Source organism: Pogona vitticeps, chromosome 1, assembly GCF_051106095.1.
Source record: "Pogona vitticeps strain Pit_001003342236 chromosome 1, PviZW2.1, whole genome shotgun sequence".
NCBI lineage: Eukaryota > Metazoa > Chordata > Lepidosauria > Squamata > Agamidae > Pogona > Pogona vitticeps.
The window spans coordinates 267,483,398-267,506,685 of record NC_135783.1 but is presented as its reverse complement, the minus strand read 5'-3'; the positions used below and the strand labels follow the sequence as shown (position 1 = coordinate 267,506,685).

Below are 23,288 nucleotides of genomic sequence, written 5' to 3'. Positions count from 1 at the left end.
GCTTGTACAAGGTCACCATTTGTAACAAAACAAAAAACAAAGTCACAGGTGATGTTTGTAACTGCTTAATTTTTTTAAAGACGTTAAAACAGATGAACCTTTTTCTTGTGTCCTGTTCTATCCTCAACCACAGTTCTTTTGGTGGTTTTTCAGGTGACACAATTGTAAAACAGCACTTGGATTTTCCCCTCTTTCATTTGCCATTTCCTAATCTTGGTGTTGTAATTTCTCAAGTTGTTGTAAAAAAAAGAGAGAGAAAGAAAAAGAAAGAATTTTTTTTTCTCATACAATATATAACCACACACACAAGATTACATACACCATAAGTCTAATTTTTCAGTATTTAACTAGTTATTGCAAAACGAGCCATCTTTTTAATTAAATAATCAAATATCCTTATTAGTATAATATCGTCTGTCTTTTTAATGCACTAAATAGAATTAGTAAAAGGGAGAAAGTTTTCTCGCTTTGCAATACCTGCTCGACAAGTTTAATGGATTAGAAGGTTAGTTTTAATAAAGAGAGAAGTGGGGGGGGGACATTATTTTGCCTACTTTTAGGACCTGTCTGCTCCCATCAGGCATTTCTTAAGGCGAAGTTTGTCATTTGGCTTCAAACAGAAATTGAGTTGAAGTTATAAAATAATTTAGTGAATTACATTCGTCTGCATCTTCCACAGTAATCTGTTACGAAGATAATTCTAAAAAGAATTTGTGTGCTAATTTATGCTTATAGTTTAAATTCATTTCAATTTCACTTGCATCTTAAAAACACATTTTTATTAATTCAGACAAACACCTCATAAACTCTTATAATTGCTGTTACGTTTTCCCATGGCAAATGCTCTGTCTTATATTTTTCCAACACAATAATAAAAATTAAAACTTCCACAAAGGTCCTGAAAATTTTAAATATAGTCTCCTTAAAGAACTGTGTTTTTTAAAAAATAAAACTGAAGAACACTTTTAGAAAGAATTTGTACAACTGTACCAGAATTTCACAGCTATAATATATAACTGACACACTAAAACGAGGTTTAGAAAAAAAATGTTGAGGAAAGCTCAGCCAGAGGAACTGCCACTTAGTGTTGAGGTTGACAGTCTTGTGTTTTTTATAAGGAGTTATAATGAAATGTGTCTATAAATAATTGTTCAGTCCTTCACAAGCCTGTAGATGTGATGCTGTGCACCATGTTCGCTGTTTGAAACTTCAAATACACAAGCCATGCAAAGTAGGGTTTCTTGTGTGTCCCTGTTTGTTACAACCTGTTTATGTTTAAATGTTAAAAAAAGTGGGAAAGAAAGAAAGAAAACACCATGTTAGAAACTTGACCATTGGCTGTCATAGGTTCAACAGCAAAATATTCAAAAGGATTACAAGTTGTATGAGAATCTCAGGTATAAATATGCATACCGTTCCTAACTGCCACACTCTTGATATGTCTCTCATAACTTGAATTTTCTAACAGGGACAGCAGTAATAGAAATATGAGTACTTTTTTTCTTTTGGACCTACAATCAGAGGTGGGTAGAATGGTATACTTCTGCTCTATGAAAAGGCCCAAGTGTTTAATACCTGGTGGGTTCTACGTAAATTAGTTATCAAATTTCTAAATGTCAGGATAAAACAGATTCTGCAAGTATGTTATTCTTGTACCATTTTTTAAATGCATCTCAATATCAAGGAGGTGAGGCAAGGAAGGAAGGAAGGAAGGAAGGAAGGAAGGAAGGAAGGAAGGAGTGTTATTCCAGAATAGGAGCAGAGTACATTAAGGGGGTGAACCAAAGACAGGAAAGGGATAGAACAAAGAAAAGAAAGAAATGGGCAGACCCTGTACCCTGATTTTGTTGGCATCACTCAAGAACTGTTATGGGTTGGCTATTTGTGGTATCCCATCCAATGCTAAACAGGGGTGGCAAAGATTGTTGGGCTCATCTTAGAAGTATTGGCCTAAACCAAATTGTTAGGCTGACCTAAAGTAGATCAGCTGAATCAATGAAATTTATGTAAGAAAGTAAAACTTCAGCAAGTTTTTGTTGCATCAGTAGATTGATTCTCGTTAGGAAACTTGATCTCTGCCCCTGAACTCTGCATGGGATCTGTAACTGAATGTTGCGCAGTGTTGGAAGAAAATCCTACCAAATTTCATTCCTAACCCTTGCAATTGGAACCAAATTGAAACTGACCTGTTCCCAAAGTATTAAAGAAAAGAAACAGCGAATAAAGGTTAAAGTTACCAATAAAATAGTGAAGTTTTCCAACACACTGTTCATCATATATTTCTCCGGTAAATGCTTGAGCTTGTGGATGAAATTGATCATATATTCACACATTGGGGAGCGGTTTATTCTAAACACAAACCGGCCATTCTCAAACCGTGCATATTCAGTCTTTGGAAGGAAAAAACAGAAACGTAGTTCAGAAGCTTAATAACCAAACTGTATCCCAATAAATTACTCTTATTATTATTATTGCTTTTAGAGTGATTCATTGATTAATTACATAAAATACATATTATTTACTTAAGAGTACATATTTTTGTTCAACTTGAAGATGCATATTGTTAAAATATGAGATCCTCAAAAAGAGCACAAGGGAAAATATGTTTTTAGTACATTACAATTGTCTCTTCAGACGAACACCAAAGATAGTTACTTGCAACCTGTTGCATAGCAGAAGATGATGTCACTGGCAGATTGCTGCTAACTAAAGAGTCCTTGCTTGGATTTTGCATTGTGTGTGCCTCATGCACCATGGGATGAAGTCATGCATAACCTGAAACTTATTCATTCACATTCATCTGCTGCTGGTGGTAACGTCATTCCCGTTGTGCAAATGGCAGGGAAACATATATGCATGTAATAAAAGTGATATGTAAGGTTCTGTTACTTTGGATGAAGTCCAACAGTAGATCACAACTAGAGTAGGTCCACTGAATCGGAGGGGACTTGGTGCGTCAACTATTCTATAAATTCAATTGATTCAATGGGCCTAATTCAGATATGGCTTACTACTCAATTTCAGCCACAGTATGCAAACTCCTGCCATGCACAATATGAGACATGTCACACAGTAGATTCATTTAAGGATTTGCTTGTGAACTCAGTGAAGAATACTTCCCTAATCAGAGAAGATTCAATGTGTCAGGACCGGATAGTCTCTTCCCAACAATCCTCTCCAAAAAAAAAAAAAAAAAAGGCATCCAAGCACTCAAAGCAGATGCACACAGGTTTATGTGTAGTATACTATTCTGTATTAATACAACTGCAAGCTCACTAGCCCAAAATGAAATAACATGTAAAGAAGCATATAATCTATAAGAAAACACTTACTGTATTATAGAAAACTGAGCTATGATCCAAGCAACTGTTGGAAATTCTTACCTCTACTTTTTCTACCACTTGCTTCCCAAATGAGCAGACTTTGGTAGAACAGGTGATTGTCATATTTTCTGAGCTTTCATACTGACTAGTTACACCATAGAATGCTCCTGTTTCATCTTGGATGTTGCAATTTAAGTCTGCCTGTAGGAAGAAATAACAGATACATTCTCAGCTTCCTGCATCATTGTGAGAAAGAATTAATTATTATATCACCATACATGAAATATAAATGGGAGCCACTGTATATTTTGACAGTCCATTTTTCAAATAGGGGGAAAGATGTAAGGGTTAGGGTACATTTTATTCTTTTACCAGTTCAATCCGTACACAGAATATAACATACAGAAACCTGGACTAGATTCAGATGGAGGAGTGAAAATTGGTGGAAGAAACATCAGTAATGTAAGATATGCAGATGATACCATCTTACTGTCAGAAAGGAGCTATAACTTGGAATGACTTTTAAATTTTAGACCAGGGATGGGCAAAAATCCTCCATTCTTAGTTTACCTTAGACAACTGCTTTCCCAGAACTGCTCCTTTCTTGGGGACATCAATAGGCAGGTTTACTTGCACTTCCATAGGTGCTACTCTAGAGGCTGTTGATTCCTTTCTTCTTCCTATTATTCCTTACCAGGGCAGGGGACTATCCTTTCTGAATTCAGAGATAAGGGAATCAATTGTGTAATCCTTTGCACCTGAGGGTAGAGTTTCACTTAACTAGGGCTTATTTTGGGGGTAGGGATTATATTATGAGCATCCTGAAAAATCATACTAGGGCTTATTTTTGGGGTTAGGTCTTATTTTCGGGGAAACAGGATATAATCTTGGAGTAACTTAAAGAGGACTGATCCATTTTATACTTTCCACTTTAATTTTAATGCTAACCTCCAGTGTTTACTTGAGGGTAAAGCTGAGATAGCAAACTCCCATTTGCCCAATAGGTACATTCTTTTTAGTGAGAGTGTAGTGAGGGCAACACCTGTAGTTCTCAGAGGTTCAGTGACATCATCAATTTCTGTCTATCCCGTTGAAATAAGCAAATGTGTGTTTTAACAGGTAAGCTAAACTTTAAAAGAAATTATTCTTAAAAGTTATTTTCAAAAGACTTTCAGGGGCTTTCAACTCTTGCTTTCTAGGCAATGCTTATATCTTGCATTCCTTACCTTTTCTAACGCAGTTGTTTATCTCCCACAATAGTTGTTTATCTCACACTTACTACTACTACTATTACCACCACCACCACCTCAAAATCTTATCTTCATGAAATGAAGTTTCTTGCTGTTTATAGTACTGATGGGCAATTCACTCCCCCCTCCATCCTAATATTTGTATTCTTCAGTTGTGTGGATGTTCCAAATTTCCAGCAAATCTCAGCTTCTCAGAGCAGAGGAGCCAACAACAGCTTGTTGAGGCTTGGCTCCCTTCCACTTGAGGTGAGGCAGAAAATTGTGAAGGAGTTCACTGCAAGGCAAGATTTGACAGTTCTCCATAGCAACCCTCTATTTTACATATTAAGATTGTCAACTATTTGACATAATGTATCAAAAAGGGCCTTGCCGAAGACCCACAAGGTGCACCAAACCAGAGCTGGCCGCAAACAAGGACACTTATCCACTCCAGATGGATAAGTGTCCTCAGTCTTCAGGGAAGGATGGAGGCAGCCGGCTTCTGTTATAGGAGCTTTGGTGGCGGCTGTTGTCAAAAAACAGAACAGCAAATGCAGGAAGATTATTAAAACCTCGCTACCACAAAGGGGAGGAAAAAAGTAGCAACACAGAGGAGGTTTTCCTGAGGGAGCAGCATAATTAAGACACAAATATTCAGTAGGTGAAACTGAACACGGAGGGTCACTTGTTAAACAGCACAGAGGCTTCCTTCAATTACCACAGAACGCAATGGGGAGATGTTCAGATGAGCACATTTACACCTCCCCTCCTCCTCAGTGAACAATGATCAAAGGGCAGAGATTCCAAATTGTGAAGCATTTTTTTCCCCAACAACAGCATCTGGATCTTTGGCAGACTTCACTGCCAGTTGTGTGCTACAGCTTTGGAATCGCTTCCAGATCTGCCACATGGCTAAGCTTTAGATGGCCAGGCCAAGCTACTCTACTTTCCAGCTGCCCTCTAACTCATTCAGGCAAACTAACACATTCACTCTAAGCTGGGAATGAGTTTTTGCAGTCATGCCATGAAGATCACTGCACAGAAAGGCTCCTTTCTGAGGGGAATACAGGATGAAGCAGACGGAATGGGTTTCATCCAGTTGAAATGTGTCAGAAAAACTGGCTACAGATGACCAGTCCATATCGTCAATCTTGTCTCCCACTGAAGCTTGCTTGTCAAGTTTCATTCTGTTATGCAATAAAGATCGCACTGAAGAAGGAGAAACATTATAATAGCTTTTTTGTGAATGAAGGAGACAAAGAATCTACACGTCTCTAAAGACTGCAGCAGCAGACACCCATGAGGGACGTGGGAGGAGACCATGTGGCAGGGCGCTTTCTGAACACTAACTACACTGCATTCATTATTTGTTAACAGTGCCTGACAAAGAAACAGCATTATATTTTTCAGGTCACAGCTATTTTACATAATAAGAATAGGAATAAACTTAACCACCCAACTCATGTTACTTTACCACTAATTATGGCATATATTTACATCCATAAAATAGGAGAGATTTTTGGACATGATTTAATGCCCTTTTATTGTGCAGATTCCTTTATTTCCATTTCACATTTGAATTTCAAAAATGCTTTGGACTTCAAAGCATCTTTTTAAAAAGACTGCACTAATTACAGTATGCATTATTTTCTGGAAGTGCTTGTTTGCATTGCAGATTCCTGAAAAGATAGGTATTCATTAAAACATACTTGTTAATATCACCCGTACTTCTTAGGAGAGTTTTGTTCTCCATTTCACATGAGTGCTCAAACAAACAGATATGTTTGCATCAGTATAAAGTATTCCTGCAATTATATAACACTGTAACAGTGTATGAGTGTTCCCATCTTTAAATGTTCTACTATTTTCAAAGGAAATTACTCTTATGTAAATATGGATAGGAGTGAAATTTAAGACACTACTAACACATACATGAAAATGATCCATCCTTCTAGAAAAGGTTTGTGCCTTGTTTCCATTTCATTATAAGGCAAAATGTGTATGATGGATGTGCTTCAGAAGTCTGCAGTCTAAGAAGAATTAGGCCCCTTCAGATTAGTTACAAGACAAAGTGAGTGTTGCACTAAAGTCAAAAGAACTGAAGCTGGGGGAAAGTTTTCCATCTCTATTTTGAAAGCCTTTAACAGTTTCTGAGCATTAGAAGCTAGCACATTCAGCTAGTCCTCCAAAATCTTGCAGTTTTCTTCCCCAGGGACACCTCTATGTCATATTTGTACAAGTTGCCCCCAAAAAAGCCACAGTGAAGAAGAAGCAAGCCACCACTCCATGAAGTGTTAGGTAGGTCTTCCTTTCCACATGTATTCTTACATCTAATCTTCTACAACTTTTCAGATCTGTTATTCATTCTCAGAACGGCCAACATAGAGAATAAAGGAATAAGCATATATTTTGTTGGAATTCCCCAAGACACGCTATTTTGACTCCTCTTGCAGTCCATGATCAGTCATGGTGGCGTGACCAATTCTGCCATCAGTACTTGCTTATTCACATCAAGGTTTGCCCACCAAAGGAGAAATGTCTGTGTGATAGCATAACCAGGCAAACTCCTAGCCACAGCATACTTTTCTTGACCAAACATCAGGACAAACAAGAGGAATAATCCTGTGGTGATAAATTCTCTATAGGCTGGTTTCAATGTTCCTCTTTCAGCTGAATGGATCCCATGTCTCGGGGTGCCATTCCCTTCCTTCTCCCTACTAGCAAACCACAGCCCAGAAACTACTGGTAAAGCATAATTCCCCAGTGGTTGAACTGAGCTTGTATATTGTGCCAAAACATGTTATGTCCAAACCAATTCTGCACACAGTGCTTGTAGTGGGGCCTTGTGATGTTTCTGTTTTTCCCCACAGCTTTTGCTCCAAAACATATCCTCTTGGAATTATTTTGGAGCTTATCTCTCAAGTCTTTATTATTTTTATCCACTTTACAGAACAAGCTAGAGACTACTAGGTGTCTGAAGGTGGAAGCCAGAACCATATGCCAACCATTGTGATAAACTGTAATGACTACCTAGAGCTGTAGATGAAGACAAACTTACAGACCTCTCCACATATTCAGAAAACTGTTCACACCTGGTTTGCAGTAGGACAACATGATTATAAACAACTTTGTCCTACTTCTTACATGAGGTGAATATCATGTCTAGATGGCACAGACATGTGTTGTGCCTATTTAGAGCTGTAACTAGCAATCGGCACCTGCCCAGGGCTTTTCCTACCCTATTGGCTAAGCCTGAGTCATGAGGGGATGGCATATGCAGGGATGACAGAGGAATGAGGTCTTAGTGCCTGACAGTCATGCTAGTACAACGCTGGGCCCACCTGCTTTGTATGTTGTCCTGCCTAGGGAGAAGGGGCTGTAGACCGGTAGTTTAAGGTGTCTGAGGAAGTGGATTTCTCCACAGAAGCTCACATTAAAATATAGCAGTCAGTCTTTAAAGTGCCACAACATTTTTGCCTTCTTTATTATTATTTTTCGTTTTCTTTTGCCTGATAAGTTGGACATGTTTGTGCCCTTCCACTAGCAAACTGCAACACACCGGCTTGTATTCTTCTAGCAGCTAATATTGGTGTCTTTTAAATGCTGACACCTTGGGTCAAAGCCAGGGTCACATAGCCCCAGCTACAGCACTGTGTTCCATATAATCAGAACTGGAATGAGATGCAGGGCACCGCATATTTCAGACCTCTAAATTTTATTCTACACATTAGTGCTGTCTCTTTATCAGCCCAGGCTTTATTTGTTCAGAGTGCTGAAGGCTCACCTCCTGTTGGAGAGTTTTCAAGCATTTATAAGCAGCTAATCTTTCCTGCTAACCCTCCTCAAACTGCTAAAGGAAATCAGCCACAACAGAAGAACAAACAAGTAGCTCCTCAATCCCTGACACCATTACTCATCAGAGGGAAAGCATGGAGTAAGGGACCACAGGAAGGGAGCTTTAGGCTTAACAGTTAGAGGCAGGCTCTGATATGCAGCAAGCAGTCAGGCTCTGGGATGCTGGTGAGCAACGTACAGCTGATAGGCCACCTGTGGCTCCCAGAGTCTCCATTTTGGCACCCATCATCTCCTGCCTGTCAGAAATATAATTAGAAAAAACAACACCAGCCAGAAATGGCCAACAGAGCCCTATAAGGAGAGAGAGTGGCTGGGATATTCCGCCCCCCAACCCCCGCCATCTACACCCGATTTAGATCCACAAGGGTCTTTCTCCAAAACCGGAAGTGACTGGCCAGTTCAGGTGCAGGTATGTAGGGGGTGGGGGGGATGAACTGAAATGGTCAGTCACCCTCCCTAGGGGGTACCATTGACCATCTCCCAAATAAAAAAACATAAGAGGCGTTGGATAGTAGGAGAGATTGGAGAGGGAGTTGTAGCTCTCTAGGTCCCAGGGGAGTGAATGTGACCACTCCCACCTTCAAGGTGCCTGAAAGTTACTCATCCCTGCTCTAATATGTTATGGCAAATGTATCCAACAGAAGAAGAGGCCCGATAGCTAAGGCTGGAGTAGACACAACTGTGCTGCCTCCATTCAGTGTCCTTATTTGCTGAATGCACAAACAGTCTTTATAGGGCCATGCCACATTAGAGAAACAACGAAAGCAGGGAGTGGATGGGTGGCCTCATACCTCAATTCCATGTCCTTGTTCATGTCCTAGCAATGGATTACGATGCTTTCCTGATCGTCACCATTATTTCCTGCCCCCCCCATTTCTGATATATCATTCATCTTCCAAATAGTTTATGTATATAGTTTTTAATATATTACGGATTAACCCCCTGGGTTGTACTATTACATTAAATAAAAAGCACAACACACATGCTGGTGTTTTAGTTGGTTACATTTAGATGCTATGATGGAAACACAGGATTATGGCAGAGTCATTGGTGGCATTTTCAGCACACTAAGCCAGAGAGTTTCTGCTCTACTGTCTAAAATATTCAGCATTCCTTATGTCTGACACTAGATGGCAGCTTACCAACTGTTTCGGCAGAGTGTTTTGTGAAGTAAGCAAAAATGCTGACACACAATAATAGCAACAGCAGTGTGGTCTTGTTAAACTAGATTTACATTAACTTTTACATGACTAGCATACATCAAGGATACAGCTATTAAATGTTTTGCTAAGAAACATGCTAAAGGTAGCTCCAAACTTACCCAGGAGCTGGTAAGATTGAAAATTATACTGTTTTGAAAACAGTACCATTCTGAAATAAAAGAATGAACTAATATTCTGCCTAAAAGTCTGAACAAGATTACTATTTTGAAATTATCTTAAAATAACAGTACTTGCTGAATAACTGAATCTGGATAGATATTACAACAATTACCTGTTTTGGAGTTAATAGCTGCAAAGACTGAAAGTGTATTTATTAAATTAAATGGGTATCCATGTTCAGGTATGACACCTGATGAAAAAACATTCTTTGACACATCAAAACATAACCCCCCACCTCAAATTTGTTAATTGCTGCAAGGTTTTTCAGATATGCATGAGAGTAAGAAGACTAGGCCAGCAGCAAAACAAAACTTGGGGTTTCCACAAAAGCCTTACATTTTTTTTAAGAAAGAAATCTATTATGTGCATAATACATTTTGGCACAAAAAAACACTTCAGAAATCTTTCCCAAAAAGATCCCCAAATATGAAAAACGTACAAAATGTCTTGCAGTCTTGCCCAGTAGCAATAGTTTGTTTTTTTGCCTGTGAGAATGAATAAATGTTTACTTGTAATTATTGGTTAAGATAACCCTTTAAAGTCCTAAGAGGCTTAGGACTGGGTACCTAATACATGTGCAGAAACAAATTCCATATTTAAGTATGTGTTTTTTTAAGCATTTGCATTTTGTCCACCCTGAAGTCACTGATGTCTGTTCAGTGGATGACCCAGGTTGCTAGAATTCATAAGAGAAAAGTGTTCTTCCATTCACTCCAGCAAAGAAAATATTTTCACACTGAGAAAAGAACACACAGAGTGTTTTTTAAAAATGAACAAATACATTAAAGGTCTTACTCACCCAAAACTTTACTAGGAAGAAGGCATTCTGAGGCCCTTTTCCAAACAGCTCCTTCAAACCACCTTTCTTTTCAGGGAATTTGTCATAAATCTGACGAATGTCCACTGATTCCAGCAATGGATCACTGTAAGAATGGTTGGCATGCCCAATATGTACGAAGAGGTGTTTGTTATACTATGAAGTGAAGAAACAAAAGGCAATAGAACAATAATCAACTGATGTAAACAGAAGATTTAAGACTGCAGCAACATTCTTTTAAAAAAAACAAGCAAAAAGATAAATTAAAAGAACAGGAAGTCATCCATAGGTATACAGCACAAGTTCCCAAGCTCCCCAAATGCAGAACATCAATAATGAAAGCAGGAAAAAGAAATGGACACACACAGCTTACTCTATTACTACCGTTTTTAGCTGACTGAATGGGTGGAAGTCTTTTAACATGTGATAAGTAAAACTTGAATCCAGGAGTTTCAGTGCAATACGTAACACCCCTGCTCTGAACATGCCATATTGCTCACCACATGCATGGACCCTTGGAGGAAGAAGGAAGACCTCTAAAAGTGTATCTGCCCCACATCTCAAGCCATCTCGGTGGCTTGGACAAGGTTAAAGAAAATAACATAATGTTATTTTCATTAACCTTATCCAACTAGTGGGCTGGTAATGAAATGAAATGAATGAGTGAGTGAGTGAGTGAGTGAGTGAGTGAGTGAGTGAGTGAATGAATGAATGAATGAATGCCATGCACTATTCTGGGCAGTTGACAAGCTAAAATCAAACAATCACAAACATCAAATAAAACAATAATGTAAACCAAAGTAAAATAAACATTTCATGTACAAACACCAAGATAATGGGGTATTTCATAATAAATTGATAAAACGGCAGGACAATGGTAGAAAAATTAAATGATAATGCTGTCAAATACATCCATAAAGAGGACTGTCTTAAGTATGCTTTTAAACATTAGTTTTAACCTAATCTAGCCTAACGTAACCTAGCCTAACCTAACCTAGGGACACGGTGGCACTGCGGGTTAAACCGCAGAAGCCTCTGTGCTGCAAGGTCAGAAGACATGCAGTAATAAGATCGAATCCATGCCACGGGGTGAGCCCCTGTCACTTGTCCCAGCTCCTGCCAACCTAGTGGTTCAAAAGCATGCAAAATGCGAGTAGATAAATAGGTACCACCACAGTGGGAAGGTAACGGCGTTCCATGTCTAGTCGTGCTGGCCACGTGACCATGGAAGATTGTCTTCGGACAAAATGTTAGCTCTATGGGTTGGAAACGGAGATGAGCACCGCCCCCTAGAGTCGGACATGACTGGACATTTGTCAAGGGGAGCCTTTATCTTTACCTAACCTAACCTAAATGAGACTATACTAAACTTCCAAACTATTTGAGACACCTTTACCTAGTATGTTATTTATTTAGAAATCCTATCTTAGGACTTGTGAAATGTTCAAAACCAGATTTAACACTTACCGTGTTTTCCCGAAAATAACACAGGGTCTTATATTAATATTTACTCCAAAGAACGCATCAGGACTTATTTTCAGGGGTTGTTTTATTTTATTTTTTTATGTACAACAATCTACATTTATTCAAATACGGTCATGTCATCTTCTTCTGTTTGCTGCACAATGGTGGAGGAGAGGGTTTTCACTTAACTGGGGCTTATTTTTGGGGTAGGGCTTATATTACGAGCATCCTGAAAAATCATACTAGGGCTTATTTTCAGGTTAGGTCTTATTTTCGGGGAAACAGGGTAGAAATCAAGAAGTGCCAAAATAGATGAATCTCTGCCCTGAAAGAGTTCACTGTGCTACCAATCTTACAAATTATGCTAACTGTCCTTCTCTGAACAAATTAACAAAAATTAACTAGTGGCGAATAACCCACAGGAGAGAAGCACAGTTCATGCATGGGAGTGACTGGGATGAGACAGACGTTTGTGAGTCTGGTTATGCCACAGAATCAGCTTCATCTACTCACTCTGCTAGCTGAGTAGGCAAAACCAGAACAGAAGACACTATGCTGTTGTTGTTTTTTCCTGGAAGTGAAGTACATCCAGGTGACAGTTTTTCATGAAATGCATCAAGGATAATGACTCTAATGCTGTAATGTTATAAACAGTGGCCTTTGGTGAAGACCAGAATTCACAGTAACTTTTGTTGCTACAGTGGACCCTGTACTTAAGGAATTAATCCGTATTGGAATGGTGGCTGTAAGTCGAAAAGTCTGTAAGTTGAATCTCCATTGACCTACAATGCACTGAAAACCGATTAATCCCATAACCAGTGGTTTTTATTCTATTTTTATTCCATTTTGGTTTTTTTCTGGTCTGTAAGTCGATTCTCTGGCTGCAAGTCGAATCTAAATTTTGCAGCCAGAGAAGTCTGTAACTCGAAAAGTCTGTAAGTCGAGGGTCCACTGTATTATGTACTGTCAAGTCAAAACCAACTTAAAGGGCTCAGAATAGGGCTTTTAAGGTGAGTGAAATATTTAAAGAGTGGCTTTAACAGTTCCACACCCCCAGTGGGTTTCCCTGGCTGAGCAGCGATTCATATCCAGGCCTCCTGAATCCCTAGTACAGTACATCACTCTCTGCACTACACCACTTGGATCTAAAACTGAAGGATTCTTTGAATGTAAATTTTCTCTTTATTTGATTAACTTGACTTCTTCATTAATATCTTACTTCTCTTTCATGGAATTCAAAGTAGCAAAGATGAGATTCTGAAGGGGTTTCCCATGTCATAATTGAACAGGCCTCGGACCATTAATCTTTCACTATGTTACAGCCCATGCTTGCACAACCCGTGCTTGGCTCTATTTTCAAGTGAGTTTCACTTTTCTTCAATAGTACGCTTGCAGATATTACAATCAAGATTAATTATCCAAGCCAGGATCCTGTTCAGCTGAGCCACTCATACAATGATCCATCATTCTAGTGGTCTGACATTTTAAGAGTTTGCTTAAGGAAGTACTAAGCTCCTCCATGCACAAGGAGAAGCCCTGCCAGTTGAAATGGAGGATTTCCACTTCTGGTGTTCTAAAGAATTCCACCCACAGGATGACATTAAAATACTAGATGAATCTTTTGGTGACACTGATGCTGTCTCCACCTTGCAAGGGATTTGGTGCGGCTGTGATGCATATACTGTATAGTACAATTCACACTAGAACAATGATATGGCATAGTTCTTAAAAGGCTTGTCCTCCAATGAAAGCAATGCAGTTTCATGACCTGGTCCTATATTTCTCACACCATGATTGTGGATGTTCCACAGAGATGTCACCGGCTGCTGTGGAAAACAGGCTTTGGGTTCGATCCAGCAGCATTCTCCTTCTGTTTTTAGAAACGTAAAGCAAAGTGCAGAGAGAGCAAAGAAACAATATATCAACCTGAGTCTGTAGTCTACATTGCTATAATACGGAAGCTTTGCAAAGGCTTCATATCTCAGAATGAAGGTGAATACATTCTCAGCTCCAAATTCAATTCATAGAATTACAAGCCAGTTCCACAGCTTTTTAATTCAACCAGGAATGCTCTCCTCACAGCTTTTCCCTCTAACATTTTGAATCATCTTACGTCCAAGTGGATAACTGTTCCAGGCTTATCTTATAGATCAGCCCAAAAAAGGATGCTTCAACTTTAAGGAGGAAAATACACAGACCAGAAAAATAAATGAATGGAGTGAATGCATGAATGAACAAACACACAAATGAATGAATGAATGAATGAATGCTTATGAGTAAAATCCTTTGAAAGGGCAGGCTTAACTTGCATACCGATCAGTTACACAAGAATTACAGTACTTATCGTCCTATTCTGTAACAATAAGTAATTACCATACAGCATCTGCACAATTGGTGGGCCAACTACAAAAGCAACAAGCTTGTTATCCTCTTTAAAACTCATTTCTAAACTATGTATGTGAAAGATTTTAGTACCAAACTGTACCTTCCTGTCACAATTCCATTCAACTTTTAGGCTTCTAATTGCTATCCAAAGCACTGATACTGAAATATCCATAGGGATTCTAACTGGACTCCTTTTCAGCTTCCCCCCCCCTGCTTCTGTTATACTTGTAGAAGTTACAGTAGATACTGTGTTACACACTTTCCCACAGTTTGAGTAACTGAAACTAAGCAGATGTTAGAACAATCACAGGAGAGGGACATCACCAATATTTTCTTAAAATAATTTTGCATGTGCTTCAGGTTCAAAAATTATTCAGAATCTGGAACGAAGCAGGAGTACCTGTCAGTTTCTGAATTGATCTGAAGCAAATCAAGAGGCCCAAAGTAGCACTCAAATCCAGTTGATGCTTTCCCAATACATAACTTCAACACTTTGGTTTAAAAAAGCAGATTTTTTTTTTAAAAAAAGACATACTTAAGTGCCTGCAAGTCTGTCTCAGAAAATGCAATCAATCAATAAACAAATCAGGAAAATTAAAACAAAAAGAAGCTGAACCATCAGTTTAAAGTCCAAGCTCTCTTGGAAGCCCCAATCACAAAGCCTCCTGGAAGGTTCACATCAACCAGATAAATTCCCTCGTACCATGATTGGTGGCTATTTTACAACTTGGCAGAGTGAAGGAAGGCTCATAATCTGTTAAAGATGGTTTTCTGCATTGCTTTCATTTCCAATAAGGGAATTATGCACTGGCAATATTTTCTTCTCTTTTAAGCACTTGTAGATGTCCACTTTTCATATTACGTTAGAATCCAGTCAAGTGCCTGTGTACATGAATGTGTCATGGATGTCATGAGTCTTGTTTGAAGGATATGAGTGCAGAAGGTTGTATTAGCATTAGGAATAGGAGCTAAGCCATCTTCCCCATGCTATGTTTATATTACACTTTTTATGCCTGCTGTTAACTTTTATTTTTGTAACACTTTGACACTTTCTTTTTCTTTTTGCTACGTGTGTCTGTGTTCCAGAAAGGCCAGGTGGCAAACATGACACACAAGACAGTGGTGTAGTACAGTGCAGATTTTAACTGTCTTTCTTATGTAACTTAACATTTTTGTTCAACAAACTTCACTACATTGCAAAGTTCCTGGCAGAGGAAGAGAAAGTGGAAGGAAGGAAACTGATCGGAGATTTGCCTACACACTGGAAGTCCACCAGTCGTTGATAGCCTTGAATTTCACCCTCATCCCAGGTCAAAGCTTTTTATTTCCTCCATTTTCATGTTCTGTCATCATTTGGAACCACACAAATATGTACAAACGCTTTTGACTATTTATATACAAATTGAAGCAGCCATGCTATAAATCACTCACAGCAAATTGGCTGCTCTTTGTAAGACAAATAATTCACACCAAGTGGAAGCAGATGGTATTCACACATACCCAGTTTTGAGAATAATCTTGCTGTAAGATGTTATCTTTTACAGAATATTTTATGGATAAGAAGAAGTAACACCATTTATCCAGTACACACATTACCTCCACAGTCTTTCCAATCAACCTGCAAGATAAATCTGTCTTCCACATCCACCCCATGTATCTATATCTCACTTTTCTTCTGTGGAATATAGAGTGACACAGTTGAAATCCAATCAGGTTGCCGTGTTATGCACTTTCAGACATTACGTGCCCGAGACATAATCTTACTGCAGATAGGTGGCTGAGATACAGAGACCTATGCCAAGAACTATCTGATGAAGCTATGGCTGTAATGTGAGGTATGAATCAAGGACTTACTCCTCACGGCTAAGTCTCTCAATTACTACACCACTTATATGCTTCTCTCCTTCTTCCTTCAGGATAGGTAAAGATAAAGGCTCCCCTTGACAAATCTCCAGTCGTGTCTGACTCTAGGGGGCGGTGCTCATCCTTGTTTCCAAGCCATAGAGGCAATGTTTGTCTGTAGACAGTTTCCGTGGTGATGTAGCCAGCACAACTAGACACGGAACACTGTTACCTTCCCACTGTGGTGGCACCTATTTATCTACTTGCATTTGCATGCTTTCAAACTGCTAGGTTGGCAGGAGCTGGGACAAGTGACGGGAGCTCACTCTGTCACGTGGATTCGATCTTATGACTGCTGGTCTTCCAACCTTGCAGCACAGAGGCTTCTGTGGTTTAACCCGCAGTGCTACCATGTCTTCAAGATAACTTTGTGGTAAAGATCGATTCAATCTCTGTGTGTGGATATTGAGAACCATGCACAGTTTTTCTGATGTACAACTCCTAACATAATTTAGGAGTTCAATGATCAAATGACAAGGGTTGCCTACTTGGAGGTATGTATGGATAAAACTACAGCCCATTTCTCCTAGGCTGTAATGACCGACAATAACTGGTTGCATCTTTTATAACAAGCTCTGCACAAAAAGATAAACCCTATTCCCCATTCACAGCTTTTGTGGCTAAAAATATACTATGTTATTTTTGTTGTTTAGTCAGCAAAGCCATTACCATTTTGAGGTTAATTGTTTTGAATAATGCCATATGGCACTGCATAGAATTAGCCTTTGGAGGTATTTTTTGAATCTCAATTTTGAAGGAGAAAAATAAAACTGTACCATTTGATGTGGAAGGTATCATGGGGTATCTTGATATTTACCATATTTCAGTTCTCTAGAAAATGTGTTAGTTATCTTTCATACACACCTGAGAAGTCAATTTGTGTCTACTAACCTATTTCTGAATAATATTCTGAATAACATTCTACCTCATAATATTTAGAAATAAGAAAAAAAATTTCCCTTTAAGAGGAGGGGGACTGAAAGCTTCATAGTGGCTGTGGAGTTAATGCTGTGCTTTTTCCTGAAAGTCACACATGCATTGGAGAGGTTTAAAAAAACCCTGACTTTAAGTGAATACAATGCCAATGGTGCATTTATGTGCAGTCATCTCCACTTCTCACCCATTCCTTGGGCTGTATTTCTCCTTTCAAGTGCATGGAAATCAGAGATACATGATGATTTAGAAAAAAAAAAAAGATAAGTTACAAAAGACAGTGTGCTTTTAAACTGTGAATCAAAGTTAAAGCAGCTGTAAAGCTACTACAGTTGTTTACAGATCCTGCCAAAAGTACCAGATGCTGCTGGTGCAGCAGCAAAAAATTCCAATGTGTTTGAGAGGGACAGATGGTATGGCATCATCTGACAATATTCTTAGGACACAAAATGTTTATTTTGACATTGCATGTGTGATTATCTTCTCCTTATGTTACTGTAATTCCTATGTTAAACAGAATTACAACTGGTCCTTTTAGGCACAGCATATTTGTGATGAACGGCAATGAAAATGTAGGCACTACATTGAGTAAGTTTTGTAAGAATTCATCCTGATTTGGAGGCAACTGTTACATATTCTTTTCAAATTACCCCAGCACTGAAATCCTTATGGTAACAAGGGTTCTGCAGATGTACAAAGAAAGAGAAGCAAGCATGGAGTTTCTGACAAGGGAGTAAACCCGCCAACTCATTTCTCCCTCTTTCCTGCCTTCTTCCCTTATAAACTGAGTAATGACAGATGGTGATCATAACACTTCCCTCCTCTTCCCCAACTGACAGGAGAGGAAAGGGTCAGTCTACTCCTTTCCCACCCTGCTTGCTGGAGGCCCTACTTTCTGGATTCAACTGTTTGAGGCAAAGGAAGATTCAGAAACATACTGAGTAGTTCTCACTCTTATTTCTGATCATCAGAGTTTTGGCACATAAGAGTGTAGAAGGTTTTATCCTCCAGTGAAGTAAATGGAGGGCCCTGTGCTGGTGTATTGGGCTCTGGAGTACTGTTTCATGCCCAGCACTGCAGGAATCTTTGCTCCCTGAACTCTGGGAAAGCACAGGAACGATCTGTAAAATTTCAGTAACAATACCTCTTAGAATAAAACCAAAACATGTCTCAGTGGCACCATAAAGACTAAAACGTGTAACAAATAAAACTCATTTCAGTTTTAAAACTGCTGCAAAAGACAACAGACTAACACAGCTATCCTATGGAAACACCTCTTAAAGCTGACCTTCCAGTCCAAAAACTGTTTGAAAGATCATAAATACCTTCCATTTAATGTCTGTCTTTTTAGTTCTGCATATTCCAGATTTACCAATATCAGTTTCTAAGGAGACTGTTGTCCCACCACAGGTGCTAGCAGTTTTGAGACTTTCCTTTGCATCTGAAAATTCTAGCTATTTCAATGCTACAGATATTCTTTAAAACAAAAACTTAAATGGTTGTACTTGGAGGCACAAAAGTTACAAAGTCATTGAGAATTACGCTCATAAACCTGGCTGCCTCTTACTGGACTCTCTCAGTTCTGAAGAATTCAGTAAGGCAATGAAAATATCTTTTGCCAAGTAATACCAGGAGGGGAAAATCAGCATCAATTTAGGAATTAAAAGGAACCAGGATAAATAGCTTAAGGGACACTAAGGTAGGAGCTGTAGCAAAACAAGGACAAAATATCAGCATTTGTTTCACCCACTAACCCTCAATTAATTAAGCATATCATTCTGTTTGGTTGGTTTTCTTAAATTAAAACAACCATCCTAGTCTAGGCCAAAGATCTGATGCATTTCAGATTCAGTGCTCTGGAACAAGAAAAAAAAACAAGAATAGTTCTTTGTCACCACAGCACAAGTTATCAAGACTTTTTGTTTCAAAATATAGAGTAAAAATGTAATTTCATAAATTTTATGGCCATTCCAATTACAGTGTCTATGGCAACTGCATTGGACTAGAATTTGAACATGGTGTACCAGGAAACTAAAAATTAAAAAAGTGGGGGGCAGAGAAGAGAAAGTTCAGTGCTGGATGGGTTACAGTTTAAGAACTTTTCATAAACATTGAAGCATTTTGGAGAATTCTCACAATTTTTCATGAGCTAAAATTGTAACAGCTAATCAAACATCAGACAGTAGTTCTTTCTTATAATTTGGGCATGAAATTCTCCTAGTCAGCTACATGAACACGCTGTATAGGATTCAGACAGTTATTTATAAGGATCGTTCACAAAAATTTCTGTTTCTTGTATCCACATGTTTGTCATAGGAGCAATGAAAAGGTGCGCAATGCCATACAATGTTTCATGTGGAGTTACTTCTTTACTGTCTCTTAAGATGCATCTCAGTGGCCATTAACTGATACACTGTGGTCACCACTACGGTGACAAAAGTAAACCAATAAGCAATGTCCTAAGTTACAGGATAAGTTCAGGGTTGTTTTGTGTTATGTGCCATCAAACTGAATCTAACTTATGGGTTTTCAAGGTATGCAAGATATTTAAGGAGTGGCTTACCATTGCCACTTCTCAGTGATTTTCTATGGCCAAGCAGTGATTAAATGGAGGTCTTCTGAGATCCAAGTCCATCACTCTACCTTACTACAACATATTGGCTCTCACAATAGTTACAAATAAACTGTATATGGTCAATATTTTAGTACTTTGATATTTTCCACTATATCTGTCAAAAATACGATGCTGTAAGTATACCATATTGAAGGTAAGACGGCAAAGGGGACCAGATTGATTAGTGCAGCAGGAATACAACTCAATAAATCTAAAATATGCTACATCATAATATACTATTAGCTGATCACCTCTCAAATTTTTGACCACAAGGCTCTCCTTTTAAATGTACACTTATCCCTTTATGCCCTAATCTTCAGTAGCCATTTCTTTGGCAAAGAATGATATATACTTTTTGCACTCAGATGCATATCTATAATGACAGTTTTGGTCCGTAATCTCACACTGACACTGAAAGAGAATTTAACATGGGAATTGCAGAGTCCAATTAAATGAGATTGCATGGCATGTAAAATCCCAAATCCTACCCTGTTTCCCCGAAAATAATACCTAACCTGAAAATAAGTCTTAGCATGATTTTTCAGGATGCTCGTAATATAAGCCCTACCCCCAAAATAAGCTTCAGTTAAGTGAAACCCTGCTCTCCACCATTGTGCAGCAACCAGAAGATGACATGACTATATTTGAATAAATGTAAATTGTTGTACATCAAAAAAATAAAACATCCCCTGAAAACAAGCCCTAATGCATTTTTGGAGCAAAAATTAATATAAGATCCTGTCTTATTTTCAGGGAAACACGGTATATTTCTCTCCAAGAGTTGCTACAGTTTACGCAGCCAGATCAGGGTGGGGAGGATGGCTGGTGGTACCATTCAAAGCTCTGCTGTGAACCCTGTTATACTGCAGTTACAGAGAAAGTGAAATTGGAGGGAAGGAATAAGAAGAGAAAAGAAAGCTCTCTATAACAGCTAAGGAAGACATAATTTAGCCATGAATCAACATCAGCGCAGTATAACTGCTTCTCACTTTTTGTAGTTGACCAATATATGCACACATCCACATTGTGAACAGGAGTGATTATTTTCCCCACAAATCCACAACTGTATTGATCATGTGTCGACAATTATTAGAACACTATAAAAGGGCTTCTAGAAAGTCCTGTGAATAGCAGGACAACAGTTAACCCCACTCACACAACCACGAATCTCCTTTACAACTTGCCAACACAACTAAACCACACAAAAATCTTCCTCCCTCCACTCCTCCAGAGAGGAGAGACATAATTTGTGGAGGGAGAGCAAGCAAAAATTCCACTCGTTTGAGGAAAATACATGAACAGTGAGTAGAAGTCATGCTTCTCACTGCATTTTGTGCAAATTAAGGCTCCCCTTCATTTTGCTATCCAACTACCTCTTCTCTATCCTTTTCTAAGATGACTTATGGATCCAGACCTACTCCTGCAACAGATGAATCTGGCCAAAGACTAACTGTGAAGAGATGGCTACTACTCAGGAGACTTTTGGCCTACTGGATTATGATGGTTAAAATACATCAGATGCTAAAGGGTCCTGCATAAAGAGGAATGACACAATCAGCTTCCCATCTTACCACCATTTGACTTGCTCAACCCAACGCTTCATAGATCAGCTTATCGTTTACAGAGAGTAGAAATTCAAATTCACAAGTGTGAGGAATGTAATTTTGATCTCAACACCCTTGGCCACAATTGTCTTTTATGCAGGGGATGAATGTATTTCCGTCTTCCAAAGAAACTCTGAGAAGTCATTTATCTCTCCAAGGTCTCTCTTTTTTCTGTAGTATGCCATAAGAGTATGTATTAATCCTAATTCATTGCATGCGCATCAGAAACTGCAACGAGTAAAAGAAAGGTCTGAGCATGTTCAATGTTCTGCTAACATTCAGACATACCTGTTTAGAACAGCTGAAACTCCACTAAGGTGTGGGCTGCACTGTTTATTGGAGCTAAAATGTGGTGTGCAGAAAAGAGATTAAACATGTAATGAGCTCACTACCACTTTTCCACTCCAAGTTAGTCTTTCCTAAATTTGCCTCATCCTACTAGAAGCAGATGTCAGAGCTTTATTACACATTTCACATGCAATTCAACATTACGCTGTTGTTAAATTAGGTAAATCAAGCAGCATTTTTCTTGCATATAAAGGTAAAGGGCCAGATGCTGTTCAGTTCAACAACTAGCACAATAATCACTAGATGAGTCCTTTTGGCTTTCACAAAGCTGGGAGGACTGCCTGGTGCAGCATATATTCGCTATTTGTTACTCTCCTTGTATAAGAGCAATGTAAGTGGGAGATCCCATATTACTGTGTCAGTAGAGTTTTCTAAAAAGAGGTCCTGAATTTGCCAAACTGCTACTCATTTTAAAGCCTTCTCAAGGCCTGGTTAAAAGCTAAATAAACAGGTAGGGATAAGAAGGAAAAATACCATGATCCTGTATTTCCCCAAGCACTTCTACCAATGGAAACAGATACAGGTAGCTTTCTTGTTGCAGGAAAAAAAACAAATTAGACCAAACATGACCCCAACAAAGAGGGTAAATTCATTCCAACACACAAATATCTGGGATAGGGTTTAGTGTATGAAGAAGGAGAGCCAGGGCCACTGTTACATTTACCTGGTTTTCTGGTAGATAAGTCCTCCCGTGAGGACAAGCCTGAAGAATTGGACACGCTGGAGCTTGATAGGGTGGAGGACTGACTGGCCATGTTGTGTAGAACTAGGTGTGTGTGGATGGTGGATGCTCAGAAGGAGAAGGAAGTAGGAATACCTCCCACCCTTGAAAGTGAAGAAGACTGAAGGTGCAAAAAGCCTTAAGGTGAAGTAAACAGCTGAAAGGAAGATCGTCTCAGGAGAAGAAAGCCTCTTTGCGAGTACTGTAATGTTTTCATTACAAGTGGGCTCTTTTTCCTAATGAGAGCCAAGGAAACACAAACACTATGGCAGGGTCCTTTCACCTGAGCATCTACAGCTGTGTGCTGGGAGGGGCTGCAATAGCACAACTATTAACACAACCTCAGTGGGATTGTAAAGCTTCTGAAGCAACTGGTCTGTCATGTTCCTATATGCCTGAACTTTTTGGCCATTCGGACTGCAAACTGGACTATGATTCCGAATCGTCCTGCCTCATTGCCTGTGATAATGGTGGCCCTTACAGTACCTGCACCTCCTGATTCCTCTTTTTCCTGGATCTGGGGATTTACTGGCCAGGCATCTCAATTAACCCATCCAGTGGGAAACAGGGCACTCCCGGTTTATGCAAGAGGAAGAACAGAGTGGGGTCTAAAGAGGTCAGTGAAGATTCATCTCTTGACACATGAAGTGGAAGGCTTAATGCAACCTCTGGGATATGGACATATAATCTGCTAATTATATTTAAGAAGTA

The 23,288-nt window shown here is 39.0% G+C and overlaps 1 protein-coding gene across 17 annotated transcripts in view; it reads right to left on the bottom strand.

Annotated features, from left to right (window-relative positions):
* Window positions 1–757: 757 nt before the first annotated feature.
* The window catches only part of TEAD1 (TEA domain transcription factor 1), a 222,686-nt gene continuing 200,155 nt past the window's right edge, over window positions 758–23,288 (bottom strand). For all 17 annotated transcript variants that reach the window (XM_072985783.2, XM_078383966.1, XM_078383970.1 and 14 more), the window contains 4 exons: window positions 10,589–10,762; window positions 3,384–3,524; window positions 2,238–2,390; window positions 758–1,265 (listed from right to left, as the gene is read on the bottom strand). In XM_072985783.2, coding sequence (XP_072841884.1) covers window positions 1,152–1,265; window positions 2,238–2,390; window positions 3,384–3,524; window positions 10,589–10,762 — 582 coding nt within the window. In that variant the 3' untranslated portion in view covers window positions 758–1,151. The remainder of the gene's footprint in view (window positions 1,266–2,237; window positions 2,391–3,383; window positions 3,525–10,588; window positions 10,763–23,288) is intronic.